Source organism: Sciurus vulgaris (genome assembly GCF_902686455.1).
Source record: "Sciurus vulgaris genome assembly, chromosome: 15".
NCBI lineage: Eukaryota > Metazoa > Chordata > Mammalia > Rodentia > Sciuridae > Sciurus > Sciurus vulgaris.
The window spans coordinates 88,064,374-88,092,209 of NC_136476.1; the positions used below are offsets into that span (position 1 = coordinate 88,064,374).

At 59.0% G+C, this 27,836-nt stretch overlaps 1 protein-coding gene across 2 annotated transcripts in view; it reads right to left on the reverse strand.

Annotated features, from left to right (window-relative positions):
* The window catches only part of COL5A1 (collagen type V alpha 1 chain), a 140,028-nt gene extending 113,234 nt beyond the window's left edge, over positions 1–26,794 (reverse strand). For both annotated transcript variants that reach the window (XM_079111865.1, XM_079111864.1), the window contains exon 1: positions 26,263–26,794. In XM_079111865.1, the coding sequence (XP_078967991.1) occupies positions 26,263–26,380 (118 nt within the window). In that variant the 5' untranslated portion in view covers positions 26,381–26,794. The remainder of the gene's footprint in view (positions 1–26,262) is intronic.
* Positions 26,795–27,836: the final 1,042 nt, after the last annotated feature.

Genomic DNA, 27,836 nt, shown 5'->3' on the forward strand with positions numbered 1-27,836 from the left:
ACGGAGTCTCGGGCTGGAACGGGGGTCAGCGCCAGCCTGGGGCAGCCCACACCTGGAAGGGCTTACAGCCCAGCCCGCACCGGCCAGCCTTCCCTGCAAGGCCTCTGGCCACCTGCAGCCCGGTCACCACAGCCCTCAGGGCAGGAGCCGAAGCCAGGTGAGATGTCCCTACGAAGCCACTCTGCCCTCCCTGAGGCGGAGGAAAGGACGGCAAGCCCACTCGGGGACACGACTAGCCTGGGTCCCGGGCCCCACAGGCTCTGAGACGCTGAGCTCATCAGGGCTCCCGGACGCTCCCACGCCAGAGCGGAGCTGAGGACCCGGAGCGGCTCCCCACAGCGTCCTCACTGAGGGGCCAGTGGGGGTTCCGCTGTCCACACAGGGGCACTGTGGGCGCTGAGCACGTCACCGTGGGCACCTGACCTGCACCAGGTGGTCACCTTGAGAGCCTGGCCCCGCTACGTGTCACCCCCACATTCCCAGGTGGCGGAAAGCACAGAGGTTTGGAGACGAGCGGATTGACTTTGACCTCAGAAACCCCGTGTCCCAGGCCCAAGGGCCAGGCAGCGCCCAGAGGCTGCTGGTCACTCTCTGTAAAAGGGACACCCTGAGAGGAAGGACCTGGCCAGGAGTGACTGTGTGAGCCATGCGGGCAGCGCAGGCCATGTGCCCCAGACAGCAGGCTGGCCCTCACCAGGCCGCATGTCCCCAGGACACCCGCCAGCTCCCACAGGGCAGCGGGCAGCGAGGGACGGTGGGATTGTGAGTTACGGTCATGGGAATCAGAAGAGGAATGAAGAAAACAGCTTGATGGGGACCCAGGAGGACGTCGGGGTGTCAGCGTGAGGGTGGAGCAGGGAGCCTGGAAACGTGAAGAATCCATGAGAGCTGACGCCCAAGGGCGACTCGACCATGGAGGACAGAGGCAGCAGGACCAATCGGAGCCCAGAGCAGAGGGCAGGGGCACCAGGACCAATCGGGGCCCAGAGCAGAGGGCAGGGGCACCTGGACCCACCAGGGCCCAGAGCAGAGGGCAGGGGCACCAGGACCCACCAGGGCCCAGAGCAGAGGGCAGGGCACCTGGACCAATCGGAGTCCAGAGCAGAGGGCAGGGGCACCAGGACCCACCAGGGCCCAGAGCAGAGGGCAGGGGCACCTGGACCCACCAGGGTCCAGAGCAGAGGGCAGGGGCACCAGGACCCACCGGAGCCCAGAGCAGAGGTCTTGTCCCATAAGAGCCCCAGGGTCCTGTCCCATTGGGACAGCTGAGCTGAGCTCACCAGGCCTCCTGTGCCCAGCCTGCTAGCCTCCCACAGTCATGTCAGCAGCCCAGCCTCTGAAGGTGAGGAACTGGAGCCGAGGGGCCGTCGCCAAGGTCTCAACATTGGTGTCTCCACATCGTCCACATCGTGGCCAGACGCAGGCCAAGGAGCCTTCTGCGAGTCCCACATGCACGCACCTGCCCCCACGTGACCACTAGGCCAGCTGTGCCGCTGCCCGCAGAGTTCAGCAGGGACTCACATGCCGAGCTTGAACAGTGTCCCCCTGCAGCCAGGATTCGGGGAGGGGTAGGCAGACGCAGCAGGGCACGGGAAATGGCTCCTGCAGGGGACCTGGCCAGCCTCAGGGGATGGGGAAGAGGGCACAGTGTCAGAGCCACTGGGCAGAATCTAAGGTCACCAGGGAAGGGGCACGGGGCAGCACAGGCCCGGCAGTAGAGGGAATGGGGCCAGGCCACGCGGAGCAGGCCCAGCTCCCACTGTCCTGATGGCAGGGGCTGCGGAAGACCAGACTTGAGACTGAACGTGGAGGACACCAACCCAGGGACACGCCCCAGCAGGAGCAAGGGTGTGTCCACCTCTTGCTGCAGCTGCTCAGCACCCACTCCTGCTGGCCTTGCTGTGTCCACCTGCTTCATCAACAGACACGCCCCGTCGTTTCCGCAAGGATCACGAACAGAGCAAAGAAATGCCAGGGACGCGCCACGGCCAACTGCCGACAACGGGGCACCCCAGAGGCCTGCTGTGCATGTGGGCTACGCCAGTTCCGGCCATCCCAAGAGCAGCCCCTGCGGCTCTGTCTCCCACTCATCTCTTCACTGGGGGTCGGGGGCGAGGGTGCGGAGTGGGATTCCTCTGTGCAGGGCGGGCTGCTTGCCTGGGCGAGCTCCATGGGGTCCCACCTGCTCCCAGGACGACCCAAAGGAGGCCGATGCCCCTGGGCCAGCTGGGTCACGCCAGCAGAGTGCCCTGTCTCTAACTTGCCATCTCAGGCCTTGCCCGGGAAGCTGTGCTACGGAGGGAGGAGAGACGGTCACAGCATGACTTCAGCTGTCCCAGGCCCAGCTGATCCAAGTGGCTTCTTGGCACATACGAAGCTATGGGCCACGGAGGTCACGGGGCTGCCTCACTGAGCTCCTGCCACGCGTCAGAGCATGCTGCGGGTCCACGCGGCAGACACCTCGCTGCACAATCTGGGCACCTCCACACGACCCACCCCCACCAGGGCTTCCTGAAGGTGTGGGCAGAGTCTTCAGGACAAACATCCTCTGGACTGTGTTCAAGGGAACTAGGCACAAGGATGTACCCTAAAGCCAGGAGCAGCTGCCCCGCCCTGTGCCTTCCCCTTGCTTCTGGCGACCATTGTGTGCAACACCAAAACAGCTTTGAAAGAGGGCAAGGGCAGGTGCAATTAGCAATGCTAATGAGGTCGGATGCCGGGTGCCCTCCACCCTCGGTAATTACTCTGACTCATCAAAGCAGCTTCCAGAAGAGACTCTGTCACTCAAGAGAAGCCAGCAGCTGTGCCATACCTCAGACTCCACCTCCCTGTGGCCTGCCTCTGCTGCCTCCCCAGCCTCGGCAGGCAGGAGCTGCTCCCAAGGGTGGACGCTCTGGCCCTCACTGCAGAGCGGGGAAGAGGGTTCAGCCCAGGCACGTGTGTGGTTCAGGGCTCTGGGCGGGATGAAGGGCGAAGCCAGCCAGCCAGTGAGGGACGAAGCAATTCCTTCTGACCGTCCAACCACCCATAACCCAGGAGAGCAAATGAGCCAGTCGACCAATGAGCCTGCAGCAGAAGGGAGGAGCAGACCAACCCAGGGCCCACAAAAGGAAGACAGAGCAAACAGCCCACCGCCTCAAGAACAAGGAGCCACTCGGGGCCATCAGGCTCCAGGACCTCCAAGGCCCAGGTGTGAACTGGCAACAAGGCAAATGCCCCTCAGTGGGGACGGCAGCTCTCCAGGGCTCCTGGCCGCAGGACAGGACGGACCTGACCCACCGCCCTGATGCAGGCAGCCAACACCGCCACGGAGCGAACACAGCGAGAGGCAGAAACCCTAAAAGGCCGGCGTCCCTTTCCAGTAAAAATAAATAAAACCTGTCCGTGTGATCTGAAGACCCTGTAGACACACACACCGCCCAGAGCCACACCCACCAAACGCTCCAGGGCTCCCCAGGCAGAGATGTGGAAGGAAGTACAGGGGACAAGCCGTTCCTTCCCGCTGGGCGGCTACTTTGAGAACTCTGAGTGCACCTCCACGTAAAACTGCACAACAGAAATTCAAAGCATGGGCCTTTAAAAATGGCCACAAGCCCTCCAGCACAGCACCCATCACCCGGTGATGCCGCCTCCCCCCCAACCAGGCTGCACACACATGAGGGGGCCACATGGCCAGCCTTCCGATGGAAGCTTCAAGAAGCCGGTAGGTTCTGTGTTCTGCACCTCTTTGAACCCTGGCACCTTGCTGTGGGGAGCCCAATTGCTCCCGATGGTCCCACATGAACGGCAGCCAGCAGGCCCCTCTGCCAACAGGGGAACCCAGCACAGAAACGGGGCCTCCAATCCAATGCCACTCGCCTGCAGCCAGGAGGAGTAGACAAGCCCTGCCCAGCTCTGCCTGGACAGCAAGCGTAAACTCAGAGGCTGCCACCATGTCCGGACCCCAAGTCTCCCAGCGGCTGCCAGGCACCAACAGATGACCACACAGCACAGGACACAGGGACACGTCTGCGGCAGAAACATACCCCTGTGACTAGGAGGGGAGGGGCAGACAACCAACGTCGCTGGCAGCTACTCACACACGTCATTCCAGGATTGTCTCCTTTCCAACTGGCAGAACACACTCTTGATATGCCACACAGTGACAAGTTCACGCGTCCCCTTAGGACACCTGGGGCCGGAGCACCGCTGTCACCATGGTCTGGCACTGGGCACTGCTCATCCCAGAAACACCTGCACCTGCCACCTCAACACGGCATCAGAGAGAACAAACAAAGCACCTGCCACCACGAAACCCAAGCACCCGGAAGAAGGGCGTGCTCTGGCCGGGGCTGGGCACACCACGGGGGTCAGCCATCACATTGACAACGGGCAGCTCCTGGCAGTCAGAGCGCGGGGCCATCAGGCCGGGCAGCTCGGGGTCTCCCAACGGGCTCGTGGGGTGTGGCTCACAGAAGTAAATGCGTCTGCTCAATCCTCCGAGCACAGGGCTCCCACAGACGCGTAGTCCTGGGACCACCACAGGATCCGGAGGCAGCATCCCCACACCCTCCCGTTCCTCCTGTCCTCTCCCCCCAGAGCCTCTGGCAGCCCCCGGTCTTTTCTTCAAGGTCACTTAAATGGAGTCACCTCCATAATAGTCTCTCATGCCGGCTGCTCTCCTGTGCCCTGGGACGCACACAATGGCCTCAGGTGGCCGTCCCGGGCAGTGGCGTTGTGTGAACCATGATCTGCCCACCTTGGGCCAGGTAAGGGACAGCTGGGTCATGTCCAGTTTGTAGCTATTACATATGTATTATGTGTCACACAGCAGCATATGAACATGCACACACAGGTCTCAGCATGACATATGCTTTCATTTCTCAAGTAAATACCTAGAAGTGGAATTGCCATGTCCCGTGGTTTCATCAAACACCTGGTGACTTTTCCAAAGGGGATGCCCATCCTCACGACAACATGCAGATTCCTCCACAGCCACACCGACATGTGGACACACCAATGCGTGGACCCACCGTGAGTTCAGCGGTGGCATTTCCTTACGGCTTTACCTTGCACTCCCTGACGACTGAACCAGGGAACACCTCTTCAGGTGCACACCAGCCATTCCTGGATCTTCTCTCGTGACACTCTGCTGAGGCCTTCTGTCTGGTTTTCAACTGGGTCAATTCCTTAACTGTGCTTTATATGCTCTAGATAGAAGTTCTTCAACAGATCTGTTTTGCGAGTATTTTATTCCAATCTTATAACCTTCCCATTTTCCCACCAGTGTCTGTCACGTAGCATGGGCTCTGTTTAGTGAAGCCTGGTGGACCAGCTTTGTTATCTGTCAGGGCTTGCAGTTTTTGTGTCTAGCTGACTCAAGGTCAAAAAAGATTTTACTTTATCCTTTATGGTTTTCAGTCTTACGTTTAGATCTATGATCCCTTTTAATTTTGTATGTTATTTGAGGTAGGGGTCAGGGCTTACCAATGGAAGTCCAGTGGGTTCAGGACCAGTTACTGACAAAGGCCGTCCTACCATTGAGTTTCCTCGAGTGTATTCATGGACTCTGTCCACTGTCCCTGTCTTTCTGTCCACACTATACTGCCTTGGTCACTGCAGACTTATTCGAGTCTAAAATCACCGAGCACAAGTCCTCCAATGTTCTCCCTTTCCCAAATAGTTTTGGTTATTTTAGGTTCTTTGCAATTCCACATAAGTTTCAGCATTACCTTGTTGACCTCTAGTTTTGCCAGGTCAGATAGAATTTTCACTGGCACTGCACTGGATCTGTACATCCATGCAGGGAGAAATAGCTTGAAAATTTTGAGCTTTCTGATCCATGAGAATGGTACATCCCTGGTTTGCCTTCAGATTTTCTCTGATTTCACTAAGTAATATTTTGTAATTTTTAGTGTATAAGTCCTACACATTTTTTTGTTAAATTTATCTCTAAGTTTCTTGTGCTTTCAATGCTATTATAAAGGCTTTTAAATTATCTATTTCCAACTGATCAGTGCTACTATCTAGAATGCAACTGATTTCTGTATCCTGTCACCAGGATAAATTTACCCATTCTAGAAGTTGTTTTGTAGATTCCTTAAGATTTTTATATAGTCCATCACATGGTCCACAAATAAAGACAGTTTTCTTTCTTCCTCTCCAATCTGTATGTCTTTCATTTCCTTTTCCTGCCTTATTGCACTGGCTGGGACCTCCATGCACAGCTGAATGGGAGTGATGAGAAGGGATGCCTGGCCCTTTCCTGACCCTAGGGGGCAGCATCCAGCATGCAGATTTTATACGGAGTTGTACACAGAGGCCTTTATCAGATTGAATCTGTCCCCTTCCACTCCCCACTTACTCAAATTTGATCATGATATTGTAAGTTTAAAACTCTACGCAGTGGCATGTAATTCTAATTTTGTAAATAGAGGCACAGGACAAAGAGTCAAAAGTTAATACATTTAAATGTTCATTCAGTAATTTACTTGGCGAACGTCATAGCAGAAACTAACATCGCAGCGGCATCATTTTAAAAAGTGAGAGATTAAGAGTAATTTCCATTGTTTTCTCTTTCTTCTTGGTAGCTTTTACCATTCCCGTGATGGACGCACCGTTTTACAGCAAATTCACGGAGAGATGAGTGGCAGAGAAGGCCTGCAGGACCCGCACTGGGGACCCAACACCCGCCTCTCCACGTCTGCCCTGAACTGCAAGATGGTCACCGTCCTCTGGGTCTTTGCCTGGACGACGGGCTGTTTTAAACTGGTCTTTATAAAGCAAAACCACACTTTCACCTCTCAGGAATGCTTCTGCTTCCCAGGAGGGTGACGCCGAAGTGGCCACCCAGACCACGGTTCCTCACAGGGCCCTTGGCAAGGCCTGGGCCCGCTGACCCTGCCTTTTCAATTGAAGTGTGGACAAAAGGCAAGTGTGTCTGAGGCTGCTGGTTCCTCCCCCGCACTGGCAGAGGCTGGCATTTGCCTTTAAATTCTCATTTAAAAAGACAGCTTCAGAAAGAGAAGGAAATTGGCCCCCAGAGCTGGTTTAGCACCTATTAAACCCTGCACAGCCAGCAAGGTGATCGACGGAGTCAAACGGAGTCTATTTCCGGTTACAAATGACAGCCACCGCCTGCCCGCTTATGGACTTCCCACACCACCCAGATGTGCGGCTCCCAGAGAAGCCGCTTCTACGGGGGCTGCGGCCAATCCTGGTGAGGTTCTGTCAGCTCTGTGCATGGATTTGGGCTGCTCCTGCCCATTCCCCATCATAAGTAACACTCAGGAACCCGGTACGCCCTTTCTGCCTCAGCGATCGTTGGGTTATGGCGTGCACCACTCTGAAACTATTTTGTTCGACTCTATGATGCAAGTACAGGCGCTACTCAGGGCCACTCTGACCCCTGGAGCGACGTCTTCTACAGCTTCCCCAGAGCAGCAGTCATATTTAAGTCACTAGAGCCGTGCAAGCTTTCACAACCAGACATGAAGCGAGCCCGTGACCACACAAGGACTAGGGAAAACACCCCAAAGGACACGTCACACAGGAGCAGCAGGACTCCGGGCCGCCTACCACCTGCCACACCACCAGCCCAGCTGAACATCCTGGCCCCCACTCTCTGGGGTGGTGAGGCCAGGCTTCAAGGCCTCTCCAGACGCCACCTTGTGAGGCTCCCGATCCCAGTCGGCCCTCCTGGACGGGGAAGCTCAGTGTGGAGCTGCCCAGGCTGCCCGGCGCCCACCCTCACTCTGGACAGTTCATCTCAAGAGCAGGCTGCTGCACTAGAGGTCGGAGCAGCGGCCATGCCTGCCCTACCTGCCCAGGCCGGCCCTCCCCGCCCTCCCCGCAGCACCCCAGACATTAGTTCCAGCCCACCTCCCCGCGTGGCAGGTGTGCCAGGAGAAGCTGGGCCCAAGCATGTCCACTCAGTGGGACCAGCTGGTGGCTAGGAGACCCCAGCACCTGCAGAATCCTATCTGCTTGGCTGGCCCCAGAGCAGGACCCAGCAAATGCTGATGGCCAGAGAAGCAGGGAGAATAGGGGCGCAGACAGCACCTGCTGGGTGTCCACTGGGTTCTAGAAGACTCTGTCGTCTAAAGGGGTGTAAAGCTCTGAGTGCACGTGCGCAAGCTCCCCGCGGCAACCCCAGGGTGCAGGACACTGTCCCCGCCTCCAGACTGGGAAGCTAGTGCTTCCTGAAGCCCAGGGGACCAGACCTGTCCCGGGCCCAGGAAGTGACCCAGCCAGTGCTAAGCATTAAATAACAGCTCCCTGCGGCCTCTCAGGAGCAGAAAGGGGGCAGGCCTGGTGGACACCAGGCAAGAGCCGAGTTCTACGACAGCCAGGCTCCACCTGGCTTAACGGCTGAGCATGGCCCTGCCGGGGCACAGTGACTCAGGTGATAACTGCCCGCTGTCAGTCAGAAGGTAATTCTGCAGGAAAAGGTCGTGAAATTCTCCTGTGCTCGGAGGCAGTGAGTCAATGTCTAGGAACTCGCCCTAAGGAAATAATCAGAGAGGCAGAAAGGATCGACCAGAAAGATGTCCATCCAAGTGTTATTTATAACGGTTGTCGGAAACAACCCAGAGCCCACGTGGGAGGAGCAGCAAAGAAAACACGGCAGCAGCACACAGTAGGACATTTGGCAGCAACCGAGGCCAGTGGTCCCCTGCCCCTTTTCCTTCCACCTGCTCCGTCCCTAAGGTCCACCACAGAACACGGTCCAAAGTATCAAATGGAAAATTCCCAAAAAAGATAGCGTGTAAGCTTTAATGACCTTATTAGAGAACACGCTGTAACCGTCCCCTCCTCTCACGGGTCACTGTCAGCCTCGAGCTGTGCCTGATCGCAGGGGTTCACACCCGGAAACACAGTGCACACGTGGTTTGCAACGTCCGCTGCCTCAGGATCCAGAGGCCCAGAAACGTGTCCCTGCGGATAAGGGCACACTGGGAAGAATCCCTCCTGGATAGACCACCGAGGCCACGCCACTCTCCAGAACAGAGGGCCACGTGCGGAGCCTGTTTCCCAGCTCAGACAAGTGGGCAGAGGCCACGGAGGACAGCAGGTTCTCAAGTCCACAGGCCCTGGTTCCCATCTCCAGGGCCTGGCTGAGCAGCAGGTGACCACTAGCCCTGGCCCCTCCTGTATTGGTCTTGACATTTTATCTTTTTTTAAGGCCATGGTGTTTTTTAATTGACTGCGTCATTCCAGCTGGACAGTCTCCCCCTGGCAGCAGGAGAGGCATGCAGTTCCCCGAGTGGTGGGCACACTCTCTGCCCTCATCTGTGGTCCAGATGCCCGCTCCCTTCCAACAGCCCACCTGCTGGACACAGCATTCGCCTCTTGGCAAAGCCAGCCAAGACCTTCACCCATGCGCCCGCTGCCCACACCAGGAAGACCCCAGTCCCAGGTGTGCGTCTCCTGGACACGTGTGCCCTCTCTCCTGCCAGAGGTAGGCCACGGCCACTTTGCTTCACGCAGTAAATCTCCAAGACGGATCCACTGCGGTACGTCGGAAGCCATTCAATTCCACCCTTTCCGCCACTGCACTGTGTTCTACTCTTAGAGGCACACAGACTTCAATAAGCAGCTCCTCTAGATGGGTATGGGGTGCTGAGATCCTCTGTTCTTCCCGACAGCTCTGCACAATGGTTCTTGCATGCAAGTGTGTGTCTCTGGCGAACACTCCAAGCAGGGGTGATGCTCAGTCAAAGAGGACAGGCCGTTAATATGTTAACGACCACCCTTCATGAAGAGCGACACATGAGAACACTCATCTCACCTTGCTCGAGCCAACAATGCACATTCCCAGAGTTTGCTCTGTGTCCATCTGGTCGCGTGAGCAAGGTATCCACTTGGAGTTTCACCTGCATTCTCTCCGTGGAAGGTGAAACATCACCTTGCATGTTTAAAAGTTGCCTTTTTTTTTTTTTTATCGGAGAACTATTCACATCTGTTGGTCATTTTTGTATTGGGTTGCTGGCCTTTTCTTATTGATTTGTAGGAACTTTTTGCATATGCCAGCACATCAACTCTTTTCTGTTTTTTTTTTTTAATATATTCATATTTTTATCTTAGGATTATTGACTTTTTAAATTTTCTTTTGGCCCGACAGAAAATCTTGACTTTGATAGAGTGATTTTTTTTTTCTCTTTAATAACTTCTGAGGTTTATGTCATACTTAGAATGGCCTTCTCATCCCAAGGTTATAAAATCCAGTCTTCTAGTAGTTTTATGGTCTCGTTTTTAAAGTTCACATCTTTGATCCATCTGGAATGCATTTTGGTACAAAATGCAGGCGGGATCCAACTTCCTTGTCCCAGACAGCTCCTTTGTTATCCCAGCCCAGGTCAATGACTAATCCTTCTTTCCCAGCCCATGTGAAATTGTCACCTTCACCAAACCCCAAATCCCTGCCAGTGACCTGGTTTCTAAGGGCAAGACTGCACACCCCACTCCCCAGCTGGCGGCCTGGGAGGGGTAGGGGTCTGCTGCCCTCCCCAAGGGCAGCCAGAGGTCACCTGTGGTGGCGGAAGCAGCTGAGGTGAGCCCACTATGGCTTGCTTCCAAGTTCACAAGGTCAGAATCAGGAATGACCAACATGGGAGAGGCTTCCAGGTAACCAGGAGGTTTCAGTGGTCAGGGCTGAGGAAAGTGTCTACTCTGGGACACGAGGGGACACAGGCTGCGGCTTCAGGCCAGCATGGCCTGTGGGGAGGGGGCACGAGGGGCACAGGGCCCCCGGCCGAGCAGCCACCTGACGTTCTTCCCGCATTCTTTGGTCTCTATACTCAGACCCACTAGAATTTGGGGATTATGGGCTATTTTTTATCTTTATGCATTTTTCATATTTTCCAAAATGACTATAATAAAATATATATCTTTTCAATAAAAAGATGTGCCTTACTTGAGAGAGGAGGAGGGAGAGAAGCACACAGGTAGGAGGGTGGCTCCCCCCACCCCAGCCGCCGGGCCCTCCCCAGGAGACTGCTGAGGTTTCTGCACAGCCCTACCTGTGGGGCCCCGGCCAGCGCTGCCTCCTTCCCTGGGATCTACGAGGACCCCCAACTCCAGGCAACCCCAGCCCAGACCCTCTGCACCAACAGCTGGCCCCCAATACTCCCTGGGAAGCTATAGACAGACCCAGGAGGGCTCAGAGAGGGACCTGGAAGGGGAGGAGGGACAGGCAGGTCAGGGCCAACCTGGTCCTGGCTCCCCTGTGCTGTCACAGACAAACTGAGCCCTGGCCCTGGGAGTCCTGATTGAGGCCAGTGAGGCCCTTCCTCCCCGCTGGCCTGACATGAGAACTGGGCCCAGGGAGGTGGTATGTGCTTTGTACTGGGAAAATCCACAGACCTCAGGTCCTAGGGAGGTTGGAAGGTCCAGACTTCAAGGCCTCAGGGTCCACCGTGTGGGGCTGGGACTTTGCTCTTCTCCTGGGGCCAGAGTGCAAGCTGTCCAAGACAGGGGCCACTTCCAACACACCGGGCATGCAACACGCAGCCAGCAGGTGCAGGAGCAGCTGAGCTGCCCTGTGGGAAGACGGTCAACAGTGGTCCCTGGGCGAAGCCACACACAGGGCCATGGATGCCCAGGTGCCCACACAACGCTCCTGGAGTTTAGAGGCTGGAGTCTGGGTGAATTGTGATGTTGGAGCCTAGCAGCAGGCGGGCACACAGTAGGAGTGCAGCCAACGTTCCCTGGACCCAGGGACAGGCAGGCAGCGAGGTTCTCGTACTGCTAACAGCTCTGGGCTACAGCGGGAGCCCAGAAAGTGTGGCCCACAGAGACCTGATTAACAGCCGACTCAGAGTGTTGCTTTCCACACCATGTGCAGCTCATGTGCAGCTGCCCAGGTCCCCACCTGGCTTCGGAGCCCTGAAAGCTGGGGCTGGGAAGGCCACCAGCGGGGAGGTAAGGCAGTGGGGCTGGGAGGACGGGAGGGTGCAGAATTCCGCCAGCCTCTGCCCTCTGAGCCGCTGGCACAGCTGCCCTCACTCCGTGCGGGATGTCCCTGTCAAGGTCCAAAAGCCCTGGCAGGAAGCACCAGGCACCTGGCTAGGAGTCAGGAGGGACACTGGAGAGACTGAAGCCAGTCCAACGGCCACCTGCAAGCCCAGAGCCCTGGGACAAGGTCAGGAAAGTCAACGTAGAGAGGAAGGCGGCCACGGGGCTCGGGGAAGCAGCAGGCGTCAGAGAAGAATGCGCACGTCACCCAGCCTGACGCAACCCAGGGAGGGGCCTGAGCAGATCCACGAGAACAGCAGGGACGCCAGGGACGCTCTTGGGCAGTCACGTGCTGGCTGCCACGATACTGGAGAAATCAGATCAGGGAACGCTTTCACAAGTGATGGAAAGAGACCAGGCTGCCTCTCTGCAGGGGAATTCATTTGCTGGCCAAGACACTGACCAGGCACCGATGTTTATGAAGAAAGGCACATGCCAGGAGTCCGCTGCTTTTGTGCAAGCCCGAGGAGGCCGGGCCTTGCAAAGCAAGAGGACACGCGGTCAAGCCCCAGCCTCTGCCTGAGAGGGAGGCGGGAGTGCATGTCCCCGTCCAGGGTGCAAGGGCAAGGGCTGGTGTCCCTGAGGGGTCCTCAGCAATCCCATCCCTGCCTGGAAGTCCTGCAGAACAGAAGCCTTTCGAGGTGACGGCTCAGAAGTGGTCTGAGGAAGAGGCAAGAGCTGACAGCATTTAAAGAATCCCAAAACACAGCTGAAGTTTTTATGGGGTGAGACAACTGATCCCAGAGCTGCAGTGCTGGGTGCAAGGGGCCTGGAGAGATTCCTCTGCAGAGGCTGCTCTGGGGCGGGATGGGGGGACACCCTCGGGAAGATAGGCGGGGCTGGCTGGTGAGCGGGGTGGTGGAGAGAGGCACTGCAAGAGGGATACTGGAGCCACAAGTGACCTCAGGCTTGTTCCTCATCAGCCCAGCTGCCTGGGAAGTCTGAGGAGGCAGGGGAGGAGACCCAGCACCCAGAAGGGTGCCAGGCATCAGTGAGCCATATGCCCACAGGACTGACCACAGACCCAGAAAAATGGGCACTGGAATCTGCTTGGGTACACATCATACACACACACCCTGCCACAAACTGGCCACTTGCCTGGGGACCCCTGAAGGAGCTGGGGTGCTTCCGATTCACAGTGAAACAGGCACACATCACTGGCCCATGTGGGCCAACTGAGCCCACAGCTTCCAAGCCAACACACACTGATAGGCAGGTTCCTGGCCAAGTGCCCAGGAGGTTCCCTGAACCTTCCCAGGTGACCCTGGGCTGACCCCAGGCAACCTCTCCCTCCAGTTCTCAAGAGCATCAAGCCCGGCATACCTGGCTCTGCCAGTCGGGGAGACAGAGGTGTGAAGAGCTCAGTCACCTCCCGGAACCCTGCATCCCCCTGCAGGACAGCCCAGGCTGCCATGGGTCAGGGGCTCCCAGGCGTCCTAACATCCACTCATCTTTAGAGAGCCAGCTCCAAACTAGGCAGCACTCTGGGTGGGCAGGCACTTCTGCCCCAGCCTGTCCCCCCGCGCTCTGCACATGAGGAAACTGAGGCTCAGAAGAACGTGGCTCTGAGGTTGCCCCTGAGCCCTGCTGCACCAACCACACAGGCCAAGGCCGGTAGAGCTGGGGTGCGATACCGCCCTCAACCTCTAGGGGGCCCTCGCCCGGGTCTCCATCCCAGCACCAAGGAGGTTTCCAGGTCCAGGCGGTGAGCTGGGGCCTTGCGCCGCCACGTCCACTGTGGGTTCTGGCTGCCCAGGTGACCCTAAACTGGAAATGCCTAGGAACACACACGCGAACGAGCCCTACTCTCTTGCTTTCAAATAAATTGAAATTCCCTCACTTCTCCCAATAGAATCTGTCTGGGGCACACAGTGGGGATGGGGGTGCCGGGGAGCAAATTCACTAAGATTCATAGTCCGTTTAAGGGCACACCAAGCATAATACTCCGTGCACCTCAGCCCCAGGAGTCCAAGGGCCCCACTGGTGAGTGGATACTCACTCTGTAAGAGATAAAGGGCGACTGAGCACTGGGCCTCTGGACCCTGCTCTGGGGGACTTTGCTTTCCTTGGCTGAAATGTTGCTGATTCAAAGCTGTCGATCACACCCTGGTCCAGCCCCCTGACCCATAGCCTATGGCAGAGCTTAACCCTTGGGACCTCTAGCCTGCTGGTCAACCTCCACCCAGCCCCAGACAGCGTTTGGCTTGCTGGCACCGACCCCACAGCCTGCTCCTCCACGTCCACTGACATTAAACAGGCAGCAAGCACCTGGCCACAGCCCTATCTCTCTTTCCTCCCTTTTCAAATGGAAAGCATGACTCAGACCAGGCCTGCTCCGGCCCTGGGCAGTCCAGCCACAGCTGGACGCAGGACCCCGGGGCCACCCACAGAGCACATCTGAGATAGTCTGAGGGCACAGCGGAGCCCAGGGCTCAGGGTGGCTTTGGAAAGCAGGTGCCAAATGACGGGAGCCAGGAGGCTCTGTGCCTCCTGAAACCCAGGCCGGCACCCTACCAAGGTCATAGGAGGCAGAGGCCAGGGAGGGCAAGGGGCAGGGGTGGCAGGCCCCAGCCTCACACCTTCCCTCTCCCAAACCCCGTGGGGATGAAGACCGCCCCCACAAGAAAAAGAAAACACTGGGCAACCGTGTCTCCGATGGGCATGAAACTCCAGCTCAGTTCCCACCCAGGGCTCTCTGAGGGCCGAGCCCAGCAGGGGTGTTCCCGGGAGGCTGAGCAGAGTCACACCCCAGGGACTATCGTAGAGGGTCCACTCACACTCACTGGCTGCAGGCCTCTGTGGGCCTCAGTTTCTCACCTGTAAAATGGGGGTGAGACCTCGTACAGAGGAAAGAAGCTAGGGGATGAGGCCAGGGTGAAGGCACATGGGAAGAGGGAAGAAGAGGGGAGGGGGAGAGGGAGGGGGAGGGAGGGGAGGGGAGGGGCCTCCCTGGATTGTGTCTTCTTTCTACATAAATCCCATTTCAGTCCCAGGCCTGGGAGGGGCGGTGGGGAGTGGCAGGCCCCCAGAGCCAGCTCAAAGCCCAGTGACCCTCCAGGCCAGAGACTGACCCTCCAAAGCTGCCTCCACCTGACCACAGGCGCCTGCAGAACAGCAAGGCAAACCACCTGACCCCCTTCTTGGCCACTCCAGCCTGCAGGCAGGGAGCAGGAAGGGCCGGCTCCCACTAAGACACCCTGTGTGCCTTTCAGCCACGGTGCTGCCCTTGGCCGGCGGCCCCTCTCCAGAGCCTGCACGCCCCGCTGGCTCAGGCCAGGCAGCTGTTCGCAATCCTCCAGGCCCTGGTCCCAGGAAGAGAGGTGGGGCATGTGCACTTGGAGGGCCCAAGAGCTGCAGGGCATGCGAGGACAGGCTGACCCCGGCTGGGGGACCAGGGCCACCCCTGGCTAGAACTGGCAACGCTGAAGAGAGGGAGGCTGTCCACTCGTGGCCGCTCGCACTTCTCACTGGGATGGGGAAGGGCTCAGAAGTTCTCAAGCCCTGTGTTCTGGGAGGTGATGAGGAAAACCATGGTCTTTGGGGGGCAGGTCCCAGCACCTTCCAGAGCGAGCACCACCTGCCCGTGGAGGGCTGAACTGAAGGCCCGGAGGAGACAGCCTGCTGTCCCTTCCAGTCCTCCGAACTCAGAGGAGACCTTGGGGGCTCAAACACCACGCCCTGAGGTGCACATTCAAGATGGCCAGGTTCCTTCTCCCAGACACAGGATGCCAGCATCTTTGTGCCAGGCCCACCACCAGGCAGCAAAGCCCACCCAGCACCAGAACACCAGGGCCTGGTCCCCCTCTTCTCACATGTTTGTGACCCCAGGAACCCCAAGTCCTCCAAGTCTGAGTTTGTTTGAAAAATGGCCACAAGGCCAGAGGCCAGACTGCCAGCTGCAGGAGCTGCCCCAGACATCAGCCCACTTCCTCCTGGGGGTCTGGCCCGTCCTCCCGCAGGCCCTGGCCCTCCTGGTGCTCTGTGCAGAGAAAGGCTGTACACTGCACCCGGGCCCCTCTGAATGCACCCCCTTGTCACCAGTGGGACCCCTCTGTACCACAGCTTAGCTGCCCAAGAGCCGCGTGGCCCCTGCACCTGCAGGCAGCAGCTTCAGCCCTCTCCCACACTCTGCAGAAACCATAGTCCTGCCCCCGACCTCTGTCAGTCATGGTGGCAATAAGGACATACAGTAGCAACTGAATGTAGTAACAACTTGGCGACAGCAGGAGCAAGCCCGTGCCTAGAGCAAAGGTGGCTTCATGGCACCTGGCACCGTGCCCACCGCAATGCCACTTCCTCTACCCCACAGCCACCTGTCAGGTAGGTGCTGCTACTGCCCCTGACGTGCAGATAGGGCAGCTCAGATCAGAGAGGTTAAGCAATGTGTTCAAGGTCCCACAACCAAACCTGCTCTCTTGGCCCCCAAAGTCCCCTGTGCCGAGTTCCTGAGCTGCTTCTCTCTGCCTCCCCTGAACTCCCTTCTCAAAAATCAAGGAGGGAATCTGTGACAGCCGTGAGCTGGTGAAGGCGCAGGCCCCACTGAGGAGGGGCAGGCCCAGCAGAGGTACAAATGCCCCCTGGGCCACGCCCAGTGTTCCCCAAGTGCCCTCCACTGGTCACAGGTGTCAGAATTCAGGGAGCTGAAGCCAGGGGGCTTCTAGAACTGTGGCTCCGCCCCAAGCCCTAGGGTCCCCATCTGCGAGGCGGGGTCCTCGGGCCACTGAAGCAGACTGTGTGGGGTCCCAGTCCTGACTGCGGCTCCCTCCTCAGACCCCCGCTAAGCCCCCAGAAGCCCTCTAGGAGGCAGGCCCTGCTCACTCACCTCCTCTGCTCCCAGGCAACCCCAGCAGGGTCACAGGCCCAGAGAGCTTGGCCCTCTGCAAAAGTCCGGCGCTGCCCTGTGTGCCAGGGCCTCCTGCTGAACTGCAACAGTGACCCATGGGGCAGGGCACCCCACAGCACCCCTCACATTCTGGACAGCAGGTGGCCCCCTGGGTCCTCCCTGCCGTCCTCGGTCTGAGCCAAACCTGATCGCATGTTCTGCCTCTGCTGCTCGCTCCCAGGGCTCAGCAGCAGGCTGCATCCCCAGAGAAAGGGGACCGCCAGCTCTGAGGTGGGAGGGGCCGTCCCTGGCTCTGCTCACACCCCACCAGGGAGTTAGTTCACTGGGGAAATCGCAGGCCCCCTCCCACAGAGGGCTGAGAAGGCGTGCCCAGCCTCAGGGGCATCTGCTCCAGGGCTCCAGAGCTGGAGGAAGACTGGGGCCTCCATCAGCCCAGTCCACTTTGCTGGGACTTAAGGCCAAAAAGAGAGGCCTCAAAGTTTCCCTGAGGCATCCTGACAAGCCCCACGTAGCTCAGCTCCAAGCGGGAGCTCTGGATGTGACCCGGGCAGGGCGCGCACCGTGTCCTGCCTGTCTCACACAGCGAAGATGGCCTGCACTGCGTGCTCCTGTGCGATTCATGGGCGTGGACTTCTTCAGTCTGTCCAGCAGGCCTCAGAGACAGGTATTATCTTATGCCCATTTTACAGATGGGGAAACCAAGGCACAGAGAGGTGCAGCTCAGCCCACGCACCCAGGACCAGTGCGTCTCAGGGCACTGCCCTGCCCACCCTGCTCAGAAGCCAGGAGTAGGGGGAAGGGCGCCGCCCTCCACCCCTCTGGCTGGGGCCTCCCTAAGCTCCGCTCTGGTCCCTCAGGCAGGATGTGCTCCACACCTTCCACACTGTTGGTCACAAAGAGGAGAGTGCAGCCTCAAGCCCCAGGTGGCGGGTGGCAGCTTTCCTGCAGGCACCCACCTCTGAGGGAGTGTCCTCAGGAGACGTGCGACGGGCAGTGCCCAGTGAGGACAGAGGGGTTCTGTCTAGGAGACCGTGTCTTCTAGGGACACCTGTTTCAGTGGTCACCAATGAAAGGAGGTGACATCAGGGATCAAAAGCAGTGGGTAGAGTGGTCTGGGTGGGCAGCTGGGTGGGACCGGGGAGCCTGGGGCAGGTCCTGTGGAGCCCTGCAGATCAGGGGCCTGTGTGCCAAGTCTGATGTTCCCCACAGTAATGACAGCACTGACTCTCGCCGCCAAGCCAAGGGACCCCTCTCTCAAAGCCCCTCCCCTGCTCCCGGAGACCTGCAGGCAGCAGGTCTGCAGAATAAGCAGGGTCTCCGCTTTGGAGAAGAGTGTGTGCAGCCCTGGGCATGGGACAGGAGACCGCGGCTCTGCTGCGGGGACAACAGGTATCGACGCCTGCTCTCCCCTTTCTGGTGGGCCTCCCCCCCTGCCCCCACCCTCCAGGCTAAAACACAACCCTCAGGGAGGGCACTGAACCAGGATGGTCTCCAGGGTGGCCTCTGCCCCACACTGCGTGGTCTGGGACTCTCTTAGGAATGCAGCCCCTGGGCCCCACCCTGGGCCCCGCCTGGTCCACCTGAGTCAGGAGCTCCAGAGTAGGTCCCACTAGCTGTGCCTTTCAAGCTCCAGCTGGGTTCCAGCGAGCAGCTAAATTTGAGACTCACTGGTCTGCACTGTGAAGATCCAGGACAGGCAGACCCTCCTGTCTGACAGATGGAGACCCGTAAGGCCCCAGGGAGGGATGCCCCCAAATCCCGCCTTGGCTTCCTTGACCCCAGGATTTCTCAAAATCAGCACCCTCCACACTGGGGCTGGGTAATTCTTTGGGGTAAGGGACTGCCCATGCACCGTGGGGTGTTAGCCACAGGCCTAGATGGGACACCAACCGTGACCAGAGCACCCCCAATATGTCAATCAAGAAATGTGAAGAACGTGCCACATGTCCCCAGGGCAAAATGGCCTGCACAGAGAAACCCTGCAGTCCAAGTGCGGTCAGCAGGTGAAGGGAGACACTGGTCTCCCCAGAGAGTCAGCTGCTCTGCTTCCTTCCACTCTCAGCGGCGGCAGCCCCTCCACCTGCAGTGCCAGGTCCCCCCGAGCTGCCCTGTATGGGAACCAGCCAGCGATTCTCTCCTGAGCGCTGCCACCACGTGGGTCCAAGGGGGCACAGCTGGCTTCCACTTCCAATGAGCTGTGGCCACTGCCCAGGCAGTACAGTTTGAGTCAACTGACCATTACTGAGACCACAGACCTACGACGTATTAATAATAAAAATAACTGCTCAGAAAACAATTATGTTCAGAACTCCTACGCTCGGGCCTTGCCCCCTGAGTGCGCCTGCGCCCTGCCGGCCCCTATGGGGGAATGGCACCCCTTCCTCCTCCTTTCCACAATGTCCTGGGTGTCACGACCCTCCCCCGACAGAGAAAGAACGGCAACCTCTACGAGGATGTGAGGACACGGCCCACACACTCTTCCTCCCCTTCCACAGGAGAGGAGCAGAGTCAGCCTAGAGGCCACTCAGCATCCCCGGAGGGAAAAGACACCGAGAAGCAAGCCCACAGCCCAGGTGGCCACAGCTGCTGCAGCAACGCCCCCGCACAGGAAGAAGGCAGAGGACGTCCACAAAGGGTCCCCTGGACCGTGGCTTCAGCATCCAAGACCACAAGAGTTCAGGTGGCCGAGGGGAGCCCATCGCAGCTGCACCCTCACTGTGCAGGCCTCTTGGGAAGAAGGCCAGCTCTGCCCATACCCGGGATGTCTGCCACCCCCGCCATGGGCTCCAGGGACTGACCCAAGCGAGCCAGGGCTCTGTGTGCCAACTGGGCTTACAAATGGAAGGTCCTGGTGTACCAAAACCCAGGAGAAACCAAGGGGAGCTCCATACTACAAGCCTTTGGCTGGGGCCACAGCCCTTCTCGGAGCCCACTGCCCCCACACAAGAACAGGGAGCAGCTGAGCCTCGACAGGGCCCCACCTTACCCAGAACGGAGCTAGAGAGGAAGGCCCGGTACCAGGCGCGAAGCTCCCCAGGGGAGGCCAAGGGGAGGACACACGGCTCCTGCCAACTGGACGGCAGGGCCTCCATCAGCACATCTGTAGGAAGAGACCACGCCCACCTGGGGTAGGTCTGGGGTCACGGGCACTTCGTGGGTCACAACTCAAGGTAGGTCCCAGCACTTACAGGAAGAGGAGCCAGAGAGAGAACACACCGAGGAAAGCGCCCTCTGCGTCATCCAGGCACCTTCCTTCAAGCATGCAAGGTGACCCCAAAGCTCTCAAGCCAACAGGCCTGCAGCCACGCCCAGGAAAAGCAGGCTGGTCCCTGATTGGCCAGTGCTCAGAGAGACTGGCATATGCCTCCCTCCGATTGGCTCACACCACATTCTACTGGCCAATGAGCTTCTTGCTCCTGTTACTCCAACTGCATTCCATTTAATAAAAGGGTTGCTCAGATGTTTGATTCCCCACTGCACCTGAAGCTTCCGTGGGCCAGACACCACTCACCCGGTGCTCACCCGTGCACCTGGCACAGGTCTGAGTCACGTCAGGAGTCCACAAGACGTAAGAGCCCCCACCTGATGTCTTCCCATGAGGCGCTGGCCTGTGCCCTCCACCCCTCCCCCTGAAGAGCACAGGGTCCTCCTCAGCTTCACAGAGACTGGAAGAGTCAAGGCACTTTTTCGTTTAGATGTTCACCCACTTCCATTGGAAGGCCACTCTTTCCCAAGGTAAAGGTCATACTTTATCCATCTAAACCTCTCCCTATACACGCACACATTTTGATGTCATTTTGTGGCATCGATTAAAAAATAAAGAGGCCACAGAGTCCCTACTGCCAAGGTGCTATTAGGAAAGAAAAGACAGAAGACTGAATTTCCCCCAAAGGAACACAGGTCTAGAGAACTGAACAGCAAAGCACCATCCACGTCACAGAGAGACACCTTCATGGACAGACGGGCCAGGCGCATGCCCCTGGAGCTCCGTGTAATTGAATTTTGAGAAAGTGGGTCAGACTGTGGTTTCATTTCTTAGGCCTGAGTCACCAAAGGATGGTGACATTCACCACTAATGTGGGGTTATTATTGAAGTTGGGAATGTTCCAGAAAAACGACTGTGTTGATAGGAAGTTGACAAGTTGACATGAATGACACAAAATGACCCATCGCCAGCTCCATGAATCCAAGTGCACATCAACCCGACAAGTCATTCATCCCATGAACTTCACCCAGCACCCCGGATCGGGCCCAGGCAGGAGCCATCTATGGGTGGCAAAGCCGTCCTCACCCGTGCCCACCCTCTCGGTGCGTGCCATCTCCCAGTCACGTGATAGGCACAAAACCAACAATCCATTCCCACCTCTAGATCCCAGCTCCCCCTGGTAGAGTGGGCTGGCCTGGGGAGGGGCTGCTCCAGGTGGCCTGACCCACAAGTGCACAGTCCCAAACCTCCGTGATGGCTGGCTCGGGACTCTGGGGAGGCATCAGGGGAGCAGACTCCCCAGTGGGCACTCAGTGCCACCTCTTCTCATGCCCACAGGGTCACCCCTGCAGGAGAGGAAGGAGTGACACAGCCAAGGAGCTGACGGCCTAGAACCTAAAGCCCAGCTGACTCCAGGCTGTACGTGGGTTCGCAAAAAGCCCCCACAAAAGTCCTGCTGTGGCTACAGTCATCCTCCAAGTAGTGGGGAAACTGATGCACAGGCCATGCACGCACAGCCGTTCGGAGGATGAGCACAGCTCCGGCAGCTCTCCAGCCGTCCAGGTCAAGCCACACGCATCTCGGCGCCGCGCCTCTGCAGGCCCCCCCTTCAGGATCCTGGGATATCCCTGAGCTGGGCCAGAAGCGTTAAGGCCAGTGCTCAGCCAAGTGCTGACACCGGAGGAGCCAACTGTGTGAGAACAGGAACAGCAAGCGGAGCAAGGTGCAACATGACCTCACCCTCCTGGGAATAAAAGGACTCATCAGATGTGGACAGCTCACCCCACAGAGCCAGAGCTGGTGACCATCCCATGGCGCCTCAGGTCCCCCAACACCAGGCGCCAGGTGCAGGAGCCCTTGGGGACAGCCGCACAGGCACACGTGCATGAGCACAGATGTGTGTGTGCGCATGCCTATACACACATGCACAAACATGCACACGCAGACACGTGGGTCCACACAGCCAGGTGCACTACACGCGTGCATGTGCACACGCACACACACACACACATGCACACCCGAGCTCAACCCTGAAACGGGCCTGCACAGCATCGTCAGTGCCGTGCTCCGGTGGCCCTGCAAAGCACCATGGGAGACATGGAAGTGCGCCACGTGCGGAATGAAGGGCCAGAGAGCGGGACTGCGGAGCTGGGGTCTCGCGGGGTGCGCCTTCCTGCGCACACCCTGACCTCTGGAGAGCTGCCCGGATGCCCCGCATGTTCCTCTTGCGAATCATCCTAAACGCAGGCTGCCACAGGCATTCGGCAGGCCGTGCTCGGGGACCGCTGCAGTCGGCCTCCACAGCCACCCTCACACCCAGCTGTGTGCTTCTCCCTTTTTCAGAAAGGGTCACGGTGCGAGGCTGGTCCTGGCCCGGCCGACCCCAGAGCCCTCCACCCATCCACAGCCTCGCCAGAGCCCCCACACCCCGAGCTGAGGCCGCGGTCCTCAGGCCTCTGCGGAGCTGTGCGGCGGGTGCTCCCTGCAGCCTGCCTCTCACCCAGCAGGATGGGGCAGGAGGCAAAGAGAGGGTGAGAGAAGCTCTCCGGACGCCGCGGTCCCCTTCAGTGGCACTTGTGTCCTCCTGGCACGGGGTTCCTGAGGCAGGAGCCTGCTGGGGGGCCGCCAACCCTGTTAACGAGGGACTTTCCAGTCAAGGGAAACAGAGAACCCCAGGACAGAGTTTGGAATGTCCTGCCAGGAAGGAGGGACAACAGAGATTAAAACCAGAGGTGGCCGAGCCACTGCCCTCCCCAGTGATCTCTAATGGAAGGCCAGGGGAGAAGGGAAGGGGAAGGCCAGTCTGCCACCTCCTCCAGGAAGCCCTCCACCATGCAGTGGAGTCAACCCTCCAGGCTGCTCCAACAGACTCAGTGTGTCCCACCTGGGCTTTGGAGTAGAGCAAAAGGGTCCAGTGCAAGAAGAGCACCAGGTGCCTTGTTTGCTCCGTCTCCCCACATGCCCCAGGCCAAGTGCAAAAGCAGAGGCTTCAGAGCCAGGAGGGCCAAGCTGGCTGCAAAGTGGCCTGGTGGCCACTAAGGAATGGTAAGGGACTATGGCTAGATCGGTGCCAAAAGAAGGGAGGAGGGGAGAGAGGGGCAGGGAAGGGAGCGGGGAAGAGGGGAAGGGAAGGGAAGGAAGGAGGGAGAAAAGGAGGGAGGGAGGAGGGGGAGGGAAACAAATGGATCACCTCGTCCCTCCCAGGGCCTGGTCTGGACTAGGCCCGACCCGGGCTGCAGCCCAGGACACTGGGCCTCTCCCAGGGGGAGCTGATAAACAGATGTGGATGAAGAAGATGAACTCCAGAGTCAGGAGGCCATGCCCCACAGGAGGGTAGCTGCTCACTCAGGCCCCAGCGTGAGAGTCAGAGGACTTGGGACCCTGCTCCTGATTCCTGGGCCCCTGTCCAGCAAGGACACACAACAGAGGGAGGCAAGGCCAGCAACTTCCTCCCAGTGTGGTTCTCCAAAGGCTGCCTTAGAGCCACGTGTGGCAAGGAGGGACACTCTGCCCTCGTGCAGAGAACCCAGTGCCCTAGGGGTAGAGGACACAGCATGGCCCCCCAGGGGCTCCAAACACAAGTGGAGCTCATTGTCACACCTCCAACAAAATCTGTATCCCAGAAAGAGGGGACAGGGCGGTGCAGGCAAGAGACCAGAACAGGGAGAGGCCCATGCCCAGAAGGCAGGGCGGGCAGCGGGCATCAGCTGTGCTGGGCTAAGGGTGTGGCCGTGGGGAGCATCCAGAAATATCTGTGGGTGGGGTAAAGGGGCAGCACTGGCCAGCACCCCAGAAACAGCCCTGGGGCAACATCGTGGGTGAGGAGGCTGTGAAGCCTGCACCAGCTAGGCACCCTGTGGGCACAGCTGGGTGGTCACAGCCCCAGGCCGAGACCGCAACTGCAAGGCTCCAGCCAGGGAAACAGGGACCAGCTGAGGGAGAGGGCTTCTGGAGGGAATTGCTGGCCGCTGGTCTCCGCCCACTGGCTTGTTCTTTTATGGGGAGGGGAGGGAGGAGGATGGAAAGGGTGTCTTTGCAGCCAACTGGATTGAGTCAGAGGAGATTAACCATTTGATATCTGTCACGTCTCCAAAACTTGGCCGACTCTCCCCACGAATTACTGCAAAAGGCGATCACGTGACCAGAGCCCACCAATGGTGCGCCAAGGAGATGACCTCAATTTCCAAATATTGGGGTCACGTTTCATTTCCCATACTCTCCGTCCCGTTACAACGTTCAGCAGCCCCGAATGCAATCCAGCTCTCCACCCCTGCACACACTTGGCCACGAAAAAAGTAGGAAAAAGATGTGTTCACAGAAAACATCTGGCAAATCCCAAGATGGAGACAAGAACAGGGGCTCGCTGTGGCTGCCCCTGCCTCCCCAGCACTTCCAGTGGACAGCCGCCTCTGCTGGCAGTTCACTGAGGATGACTTCAAAATGGGTCCCACCCTGGGAGGTGGAGGGCAGTCGGTGAAACCCACCCAGAACAGCTTCTTCGCATGCTTCTAAAAAGCACTTAGCCAGGCAGCCACCTAGCCAGCCCCACACTTGTCCTTCCAAGAAGCCGCCCCTCGAGCAGGAAGAAAGATCAGAGCAAAGTACGCAGGGACAGTAGAGCAGGCAGATGGGCAGAAAGCAGGGACCCGAATGGAACCAACATCCAAACCTACAATGCACAGTCCACCCCCAGCACCCGGCCCCAGACTCCAGGGAGGAGGATTCCCCCGAAAGGATTCCCATCTGAGAACCTAGAGGAACCCCTTGGGAGGAGCTGGGGCAGGGCCAGGGCACGTCCCAAGAGCAGGGTTCCCTGAGCACGTCCTCCCTCTCTTCTCCACACCATTTTTCTGGGTGCCTCTACTGCCAGCCACTTTCAACTGACCTCTGGAGAAACACAAAGCCAGTTAGCCCCCAATTATGGAAGAGTTGGTTGCCATCCAGGGGTGAGATCCCAGGCCCCGGGACTCAGGCCAGGCTCCTCTCTCCTCCCGAGGGCCCCATCGCCCTTACACCCCGCCTGCTGCTCATCCACTTGAGCCCCCAAGCACTAATTGTGCCAGGAAATAAAGGAAAAGAATATTTTAATTGGCAAGTGGATCATGGAAAGGGATTCTTGATCAAGAAGAGAAGAGAAAAGCCTCTCTCTGCTGCACCTTCTAGCCCAGCCCTCTACCCACAAGGCTTCCGGACTCTGCACCAGTCCGCAGAGCCTTCACCCCCTCTTGTCAGAAGGGACTCGGGGGGGCCTTCCTGGGCTTTGAGCGCTGATGCTTGAGTGTCTGTGAAAACCTGTCCCACAGCTAACCACCAGAGATGATGCTCGGAAAGCGCTCCTGCGGGAGGCTGGGCCAGAAGCTGGAACTGCAAGAATCCAGCAGGAAAGTCAGCCCAGCCCTAAGCCCTCCCTCCCAGGAAGCAGGGCTCCTTCTCAGGGCCCGCCCTGGCAGAAGGAGTCCCACATCTGCACAGCATCTAGACATTTCAAGGCCATCTCCTGACTCAGCTCCGGGCATCCCAGGTTTGGGCAGAACACCCAAGAAAAGCTGTCTCCCAAGGGGGTCAGGAGGTGAGGGGTGGGGTTAGCAGTAGGGCTGATCTACCGACTTCTAGGACTCCCCAGTGCCCCTGAACACCTGGTGTCCAGGACTGCAAGAAACCCTGACCCTGGGAACCGAAAGCCAAGCCTGCATAGAGGGACAGCGTGCATGCTGGCCGTGCAAAGCTGGGGGCTTCAACTTTTGGGATTCCCCCACCCCAGGAGTCCCCAGGAATTGATGGGCTGTGACTCTAGGGGGCGACCCTTCCCGGTTTTCGGCTGTAGGACTGTGTGGGCTAGAGCTGCCGGCCCGCGATGTGGGACACAGAATGCAAGGTTTCAGGACAAAAGTTCGCGAACTTCGTGAACAACCCCTCTGGCTGATCCAACACACCGCCCTCCCTTTGCTAGCGGGACAATTCCGCCCGGCCCGCCCGTTGGGGAGGAAGCGGCGGCGCGCCCACAGGGACCGTGTTGGCGCGTCTCCCTCTCCGGGGGCCCCCAGCGAATGGCATTCGTTGTCTTGGCCCGTGCATTCCACAGGCCAAGGGGGGAAAGTTCTGCAGGCGCGGAAGAGGTCGGCAGCGAAGGCGCCCCGGGATGACAGCGGCGCCAGGGCCCCGCGGGCCGCGTCCTACGGTCTCCACCGCCCGAGCCTCTGGCGCCTCGTGAAGCCCTTACCTGCGCGGCTCGTTGGCGGCGCCCACAGCAGCAGCAGGAGCAGGAGCAGCGGCGGAGACAGCAGCCCGGCGCCCGGGCGGAGCGGGCTGCGCGCTTTCCAGCGGGTGTGGACATCCATGCCGGCGGGGCGCGGGCCGGGGCGCACCAGGGCGCTGGGGGCGCACAGGACGCACGGGGGCGCGGGGCAGGGCCCTGGCAGCGGACGCAGCGGGGAGCGCGCGACTTTAGGAAGTCATAGGGAGCTCGGCCCCTGCCTGTTCTCCTTTGCAGCGGTAGCTCTTCTGGAAGGGGCGGCTGGCGCGCTCGCCCACGGACCGGAGGGCTCGACTTTGGCCCGCAGGGCGGCCGGGACCCCGCTCGGCTGCTAGCCCTGGCCTTCTCCTCCAAGTCCTTCTCGCCTTCTCCTCGCCGCCGCCGCCCCGCGACCCGCTCCCCGTGGGCGCTCCGCTGGAGTGAGGTCCTGCGCCAGCCGGCGGACGAGGAGTGCGGACCTCGCCTTCGGCGCCGCGCACTTTTCCCCCCTTTTCCTCCCTCCCTCTCTCCTGGCAGGCACCCGGGGAGGCTGTCGATCCCCAACGCCCGCAGCAAATCAGAGCCCAGCGCTGGACTCGCCGAGGCCGGCCCCCGCCTCCCACTGGGCGCCGCGGGCGAGGGGGTGGGGACAGCGGGCGAGTCGCAGCGAGGAAGGGGCTGGCCCGGGGCGGGAGCGGACGTGGGGCGGCGAGGCGCCCCTGTTCTTTCTCCCAGCGCGAAGGTCGGCAGGCTGTGGGCAACCTCGGAACTCAGGTCCACCTGGCTGCCCAACTCTTCCCAACCAGGTGCCAGAACCTGGCCAAGCTCCAAGAACCAGCGCGCAAGGGGCCCCGAAGTTTGATCACTTGAGTTAAAAAACAAAAAGGGATTGTAGCATAGCTCACCAGCCTAACTTTCTCTTTACATGGAGGAGTTCAGAGCTCCTCTTCTGGGTGGAGACTAAACTTCTAATCCAGCCAGACAGGGCGCCCAAAACTGGCGAGGCCTACATGTCAGCTGGGACAGAGGATCCACCTTCCACCATCCCCTCGACTGCAGACTGGCGTGGATGCCCACTTGGGGTGTAACTTACCAAGAGGGCCCCAAATGCACTTGGACATGGAACATCTGGGTTACTCATCAGGCCAAGTCTGGCTCCAAACTCCCCACTCCCCACCCCTCACTCATGCCTGCTCCCTGGAAGTGGCCCCTCTAACATAAAGAGAGCTGTAAAGCTGTCCCCTTGGGGGGCTGACAGCTGAGTAAGGGAGCAGCAGTCTGGCCTTCACTTCCTTAGCCCTTTGGAGGTCTCCCTGCAGCTGGCCTGCCAGTGCTGGGTGGGGGTGGGAAGCTCCCCAGGCTTCCCTGGGCCCTGGGGGCCTCTGAAGCCTGACTCACAGCCCTGCTTGGAGGACTGCAGGGCTGGTGTTTAGAAAAGGAATCAAAGTGAATTAAGAAGGCTTTCAAACCCCGAGCCACCCCCATTGCCTTTGAACAAACACTGCCTCAGCCAGGAGACAGAGCTGGGACTCTCCGTCTCCAGGCCAGGCATGAAATTCCCC